This window comes from Sapajus apella, unplaced genomic scaffold (assembly GCF_009761245.1).
Source record: "Sapajus apella isolate SASKATOON/1434 unplaced genomic scaffold, GSC_monkey_1.0 scaffold2577, whole genome shotgun sequence".
Lineage (NCBI taxonomy): Eukaryota > Metazoa > Chordata > Mammalia > Primates > Cebidae > Sapajus > Sapajus apella.
Genome location: NW_022439503.1, coordinates 1 through 7744, shown reverse-complemented (window position 1 = coordinate 7744; position 7744 = coordinate 1). Strand labels below are relative to the sequence as shown.

The 7744-nt window shown below is 53.4% G+C and overlaps 1 protein-coding gene across 1 annotated transcript; it reads left to right on the top strand.

The window, feature by feature from the left end:
• The first annotated feature begins 166 nt into the window (after nt 1–166).
• Nucleotides 167–7640, top strand: LOC116547279 (cytochrome P450 1A2). The gene is given in 7 exon segments (XM_032273274.1): nt 167–218; nt 1041–1880; nt 2782–2902; nt 3358–3447; nt 3686–3806; nt 5029–5115; nt 7311–7640. Coding segments are annotated over 6 exon segments (1548 nt in total). The 5' UTR covers nt 167–218; nt 1041–1049; the 3' UTR covers nt 7609–7640.
• The last annotated feature ends 104 nt before the right edge of the window (nt 7641–7744 follow it).

The following is a 7744-nucleotide window of genomic DNA, read 5'->3' as shown; positions in this document are numbered from 1 at the left end:
CTGGACCTTGGGTAGAAGGTGGAGCTGAGGGATCATGACCCAAGGCCAAGGGCTGATCCTTCCAACTTTGTTTGGTGATCCAGCTTTGATATCAGGTGACCAGGACAACCGGGCCAATCTGATAGGGGGTGGTGTTTATAAGAAGGCCACTCACCTAGAGCCAGAAGCTCCAGACCAGCCCCTACAACCCTGCTCACCTCAAGCGCCTGCCTCTACAGGTACCTTTCTTGGGACCAATTTCCATTCCCTGGGATCCCTGACTATAGAACCTGGAAGCTAGTGGAGACAGAAGGATGGGGGGCCCGGGCTAGGTGTAGGGGGCCTGAGTTCCAGGCTTTGCTACCCAGCTCCTGACTTCTTTTCCCCATTTTAAATGAGTAGCTTGGACTAAGCCATTTCTAAGGAGAGGGATGGGGAGGGCTTCCCCCTTGAAACAAGGGCAGTCCTGGGCCTGGCTGCAGCCCAACCTCAATCTCTAAGATTGTGAGAGGTTGGGGACTCATCCCTGGAAGAGCTGCCCTTTCTGGTATTGATAAAGAGTGCCCTGGGGAGGGGGCATCCCAAGCTATTTGCACCAGCCCTGGGACCTTGGCCTCCTCCGTGTCACTGGGTAGGGGGAGCACCCTGTCCCCTAGGTGTGTAGAAGGTATCAGCAGGAAGCCAGTGCTGTCAGGGACTTGTTGCCACAATGCTTAGCATGCATGCTGTGCCAAGGGCTGACAAAAGTGCTGTCCTTGGCTTCCCCATTTTGGAGTGGTCACTTGCCTCTACTCCAGCCCCAGAAATGGAAACTGAGATGATGGGTGGAGGAGAGAGCCAGGGCTTATGCTGGGAAACTTGAGGTTCCTTTCCAGCCCTCGCTCAGAGGGTGAGCTCTGGGGGCACAGGACACATGGCAGGTGGATCTTGGTGTTTCTGATATCCATCTGGGAGCCAAGCACAGAACATGCATCAATCTTTATCAAATGACGGAGAAAATGAATCAATGAATGTCTCCATCTCAGTCCTCAGCCTGGTTCCTCCTTCCTTTTTCCCTGTAGTTGGTACAGATGGCATTGTCCCAGTTTGTTCCCCTCTCGGCCACAGAGCTTCTCCTGGCCTCTACCATCTTCTGCCTGGTATTCTTGGTGCTCAAGGGTTTGAGGTCTCGGGTCCCCAAAGGCCTGAAAAGTCCACCAGAGCCATGGGGCTGGCCCCTGCTCGGGCACGTGCTGACCCTGGGGAAGAGCCCGCAACTGGCGCTGACGAGCATGAGCCAGCGGTTTGGGGACGTGCTGCAGATCCACATTGGCTCCATGCCCGTGGTGGTGCTGAGTGGTCTGGACACCACCCGGCAGGCCCTGATGTGACAGGGCGATGATTTCAAGGGCGGGCCCGACCTCTACAACTTCACCCTCATCACTGATGGCCAGAGCATGTCCTTCAGCCCAGACTCTGGACCGGTGTGAGCTGCCCGCCGGCGCCTGGCCCAGAACGCCCTCAACACCTTCTCCATTGTCTCTGACCCAGCCTCCTCATCCTCCTGCTACCTGGAGGAGCATGTGAGCCAGGAGGCTGAGGCCCTGATCAGCAGGTTGCAGGAGCTGATGGCGGGGCCTGGGCGCTTCGACCCTTACAATGAGATAGTGGTGTCTGTGGTCAAAGTCATCGGTGCCATGTGCTTCGGGCAGCACTTCCCCGAGAGGAGCGATGAGATGTTCAGCCTCGTGAAGAACAGTCATGTGTTCGCGGAGAATGCCACCTCTGGGAACCCTGTGGACTTCTTCCCCATCCTTCGCTACCTGCCCAACCCTGCCCTGCAGAGGTACAAGGCCTTCAACCAGAGGTTCCTTTGGTTACTGCAGAAAACAGTCCAGGAACACTATCAGGACTTTGACAAGGTGAGCCCGGGGTGCAGGTGGCGAGGGGCACCTTGCAGGGCCTCGGTGCCGCCCTCCTCCCAGCTCTAGCGTGTTCACACAGCTGGTGTGTTGCCAAGGCCTAGGAAGGCTCTGGACACCTCAGACCAGCTGTGTGACTTGGAGCCGATCCTTCCCCTTCTCTGGGCCTCGGTTTCCTCATCCTTGAAGTTCCCTTCTCAGGGCTCCTCAAAGCCCCCCAGAAAAAAGTCCTGGTAGGCCAGTCATGGTGGCTCACGCCTGTAATCCCGCTGAGGTGGGCGGATCATGAGGTCAGGAGTTCAAGACCAGCCTGGCCAACATGGTGAAACCCAGTCTCTACTAAAACTACAAAAATTAGCCAGGTGTGGTGGTGTGCGCCTGTAATCCCAGCTACTCAGGACGCTGAGGCAGGAGAATCACTTGAAACTGGAAGGTTGAAGTTGCAGTGAGCCGAGATCACACCACTGCACTGCAGCCTGGGCGAAAGAGTGAAACTCCATCTAAAAAAAAAAAGAAAGAAAAGAAAAGAAAAACGTCCTGGAAACAAGGCCCTAGCAGAGCCCTGCAATGTGGGGGGTCTATGAGGGAGAAAGCTTTCATTCTGCAGAAACCTGAACCCCAACAGCTCTGGCGTCACTTCCCTGTGTTCACACTAATCTTTTCCTCCTTTGAAATTGGACCCCTGGGGTTGTTGGGAAGAAGGGTCAGTGGGGCGTGAAAGGACACTTTAAGCCATACCCAGGGCTGCTACCGGCTCCTGCTTCGAGCTGCAGCCCACTACCTAGAGACCAAGTGGGGGGATGGGGGTGCCCAGCCCCCAGGGACAGGCCAGGGAAGTGGAGCAAGGTTCAGCCTTTGATCCTGGAAGTGCCAGGGGTGTCCCTAAGCCTGTGCCCCTCAGAACAGTGTACAGGACATCACGGGTGCCCTGTTCAAACACAGCGAGAAGGGGTCTGGAGCCAGCGGCGACCTCATCCCCCAGGAGAAGGTTGTCAACCTTGTCAATGACATCTTTGGAGCAGGTAGGAGCCAGAACCCTTGCCCCTCCATCCAAACTCCCTGCTGTCGACCCACAGCCTTTCCCCGCCCCTCAGTCTATCAAACAACCCACCAACCCTACACCAGATGGTGCAACGTACTGAGACCTGGCCTGGGATCAGGGTTTGAGCCTGGGCTATGTCAGCGGTTCTCGGTGGAAACGCAGCAAAGTCCTTCTCCTTCCCTAGGCTTCAGTTTCCCCATCTGAACAATAAAGCATTATCTGGCCTGTAAGTCTAAGCCCCTGTAATTCCGGCAGCTAATTCTGAAACCTGTATCTCAAGTTTATGTTGAAGAGACCCAGCCTCTGTCCTCAGGAAACCCACAGGCCAGGGCCAGAGAAAGCTAATGCTGGGTACTCACATAGTAGGTACTTGGGAAATGATGGTTTCCTTGTTTCTGTCTTTCTTCCTTCCTCGCCTCACATGGCACGGTCCAGGGTTTGATACAATCACAACAGCCATCTCCTGGAGCCTCATGTACCTTGTGGCCAAGCCTGAAATACAGAGAAAGATCCAGAAGGAACTGGGTACGTGGGGGCCCCCAACCCTGTGGCCCGCACAAGCCTGGAGACCCAGGTTGCTTGTTCAGTCTACAAACACTTGATATATGCCTACTGTGTGCAGCCTTGGGCACACAGTAGTGCCTGCCCTTCACTAGAAGACATGGGAGGTTAGTGCGGTCTCATGATCTCAGAGTGACATGGGGACATGTCATGGGACAGTTAGGGCAGCCCTTGAGCTCTGCTTGTCCTCTGTGTGCTACAGAAACTGGGATTGGCAGGGGGCGGCGGCCCCGGCTCTCTGACAGACCCCAGCTGCCCTACTTGGAGGCCTTCATCCTGGAGACCTTCCGACACTCATTTGTCCCCTTCACCATTCCCCACAGGTGAGGCCTGCCGGTTCTGTCCTCCCATCTCTGAAGTCCTTCCCATGTCTTCTCTTCCTGACCTCTCACCCCCGGCCCTGGCTCAGCATCTCCTTCCCCACCTCCTTCAGCTCAGATCCCGGCCTCAGTCCACCCCACCCAATCCAAACACAATCAAACCCCAGCTCTCAGGAGGAAACCCCACTTGTGATCTCAGCTCTCATTCCCCTCTGCGCATCCTCCGTCCCTCCCAATGCCTCTGTGCCGCCCACGTCGGCCTCATGCTCACAAGCATGGCCCTGCCATCCTCCAACTTTGCTAACGCTGAACCTTCTGCCTGGAATGCCTTCCAGCCTCTTCTCTGACTCCAGAATCCTATGCTTCGTCAAAGTCAATGCTGACTCAAGCTTCCTCTCCCCAGAAGTCTTCTGACTCATCCAGCTGGCATGGCTTCATTCCTGATGTCTTATAGGACTTACAGCCATCAGCCCTTGATCATGCCCTGGAATTTTAACAGTGTCAGGAGAGTTAGTGCACATTTACTTTGGCCCAAACGTTGTTCTAGTTATTCCTGCAGTAAGATGCCTCAATCCCCAGCCAGGCTAGAAACTCCCCAGCCCAGGCTGCTTACTGCATTTTTTTTATGTGGGGGGGAGACTGAGTCTTGCTCTATTGCCCAGGCTGGAGTGCAGTGGCACAATCTCAGCTCACTGTAGCCTTCACCTCCTGGGTTCAAGCGATTCTCCTGCTTCAGCCTCCCAAGTAGCTGGGACTACAGGTGCATGCCACCATGCCCGTCTAAATTTTTGTGTTTTTGGTAGAGACGGGGTTTCGCCCTGTTAGCTAGGATGGTCTTGATCTCCTGACCTCGTGATCCTCCCGCCTCCGCCTCCCAAAGTGCTGGGATTACAGGTGTAAGCCACCATGCTCGCCTTTTTTTTTTTTTTTAATGGAAAATAGAAAAAACATGTATCTGAAATTGCCTGCTTCTTGGCTTCAGAGAACAGCCATTGCACAGCCAGGCACAAAGAGAAGTTTAGTAAATACTTGCTGAAGTTAAAGAACAGGAGGCGACGAAGAGGGAGGGAGGATGATTCTACCTCTCCCCTGTGCCTCCCCTCCCCTCCCAGTGTAGGGGTGGAAATGGCAGCCAGCCGCTGTCGGGATGGGGTGGAGGAGTTAGGAGGGACACACGCCCCAGCTTTCCAGCCCTGAGCCTCACAGCGCCCTCTTCCCTCCTCAGCACAACAAGGGACACAACACTGAATGGCTTCTACATCCCCAAGGAATGCTGTGTCTTCATAAGCCAGTGGCAGGTCAACCATGACCCGTGAGTACACATCTCATCCGGAGAAATGTGTGCAAGTTCAGCAGTCGGGAAGGCTGTTTGTCCCTGCTAGGAACTGTTTATATAACGAAAGGAGGGGACTCGATTGCTATATAGTCTGCTCTAAGTGACAATATGTACAGACGTTTCACAGCCCAGGTGAGTTGGCTCACTCCTGTAATCCCAGCACTTTGGGAGGCTGAGACGGGTGAATCACCTGAGGTCAGGAGTTCAAGACCAGCCTGGCCAACATGGTAAAACCCGGTCTCTACTAAAAATACAAAAATTAGCCAGGTGAGGTGATGCGTGCCTGTAATCCCAGCTGCTCGGGAGGCTGAGGCAAAAGAATTTCTTGAACCCGGGAAGTGAAGGCTGCAGTGAGCCGAGATCACGCCATTGCACTCCAGCCTGGGCAACAGAGCGAGACTCTGTCTCAAAAACCACACACACAAAACAAACCACACACACAAAAACAAAGATTTCAGAAACTTTAGTGCACAGGAATCAACCAGGATGGCCAGATGCGGTGGCTCACACCTGTAATCCCAGCACTTTGGGAGGCCGAAGCAGACAGATCACTTGAGGTCAGGAGTTTGAGACCAACCTGGGCAACATGGCGAAACCCCACCTCTACTAAAAATAAAAATAATTTTTAAAAAAGTCAGCCAGACATGGTGATGTGCCTGTAGTCCCAGCTACTCAGGAGACTGAGGCAAGAGAATTTCTTGAACTCTGGAGGTGGAGACTGCAGTGAGCTGAGATCGTGCCACTGCATCCCCAGCCTGGGTGACAGAGTGAGACTCTGTCTCCAAAAATAATAATCATGATGATAATAATAATAATTAATCAAGACATTTGTTACAGCTGATGGCTCCCCCAGGGTTCTACTGTGGCATCTAAAGTGGGGTGCCTCAGGCGATCTGATGTGAATGGCCCAGAGACCTCTGTTTGGAAAGCCCCACTTTAGTGAATAGGTAGGGGGACCATATATTTACCGTCCACACTGGGACACTTGAGTGTGAAAATGCTACCAATGTTTATGCTGTTCATCATCACTCCAAAACAATAAACATAAGCTGGGACATACTGCTGAGGTCCCTTGGGAGGCGTATTTTGAGTAGGATGAAAAGATGTATGTTTTTCTTTCTTTTTTTTAATTTTAATTTTTTTAATTTTTTTTTTTTTTGAGACTTCGTTTTGCTCTGTCGCCCAGGCTGGAGTGTAGTGGCACAATCTCAGTTCACTACAACATCCGCCTCCCAGGTTCAAGCGATTCTCCTGCTTCAGTCTCCCCAGTGGCTGGGAAAACAGGAATCTGCCACCACACCCGGCTAATTTTGTATTTTTAGTAGAGGCAGGGTTTCACCACGTTGGTCAGGCTGGTCTCAAGCTCCTGATCTCAGATGATCTGCCTGCCTCGGCCTCCCAAAATGCTGGGATGATAGGTATAAGCCACCCAGCCCAGCTAATTTTAATTTATAAATAGAGACAATGTCTCCCTATGTTCCCCACGCTGGTTTTGAACTCAAGGGCTCAAGGGATCTTCCTGCCTCAGCCTCCCAAAGTGCTAGGATTACAAGTGTGAGCCACCAAACCCAGCCTGTTTTTCTTTTAATTTCTTTTAGATAAAGCATTATTTAAAATAAATTAATATTAAAAGGCACTATCTTTAAGCCTGGTCATTTTAGAGAGAGCTTTGTCAAAGAAATAAGCATCAGGCCAGGTGCGGTGGCTCATGCCTGTGACATGAGGCTGGGCTCAGCCTCCCAGCATTTTGGGAGGCTGAGGAAGGTGGATTGCTTGAGCTCACAAGTCTGAGACCAGCCTGGGCGACATAGTAAAACCCTGTCTCTGCAAAAAAAAAAAAAAGTACAAAAATTAGCCGCATGTGGTGCCTGTAGTCCCAGCTACACGAGAGGCTCAGGTGGGAGGATGGCTTGAGCGGGGAGGCAGAGACTGCAGTGAGCCGAGATCACCCACTGTACTCCAGCCTGGGCCATAGGAGCCAGAGGCTGTCTCAAAAAGAAAGACAAGAAAAGAAATAAGCATCAAAGTTCAGTTTGGTTCCTTCCCACTTACCCTGCGTCGCTTTCAATCTGTCCTCACATTTGTGTCCTCCACAGACGTCTCCCTCCCCAGGCCTCTCCTCCCAGGGCCTCTGCACCCCTGAGGTCCCGTCTCCTCTGTTCCTCTTGCAGGCAGCTGTGGGGGGACCCGTCTGAGTTACGGCCCGAGCGGGTCCTCACCGCCAAAGGCACCGCCATCAACAAGCCCTTGAGTGAGAAGATGCTGCTGTTCAGCCTGGGCAAGCACCGGTGCTTCGGGGAGGCCCTGGGCAAGTGGGAGGTCTTCCTCTTCCTGGCCATCCTGCTACAGCAGCTGGAGTTCAGCGTGCCGCCGGGCGTGCAGGTCGACCTGACCCCCATCTACGAGCTGACCATGAAGCACGCCCGCTGCGGACACGTGCAGGCGCGGCTGCGCTTCTCCTTCCAGTGAGGAAGACACCGCCATGCGGAGGCCGGGGGACTCAGCCCTCGTTTCTGTTCCTTTTTTTAGTTTTTCTTCAAAAATAGCAGCTTGGCTGTGCTCGGTGGCTCTGGCCTGTAACCCCAGCACTTTGGGAGGCCGAGGC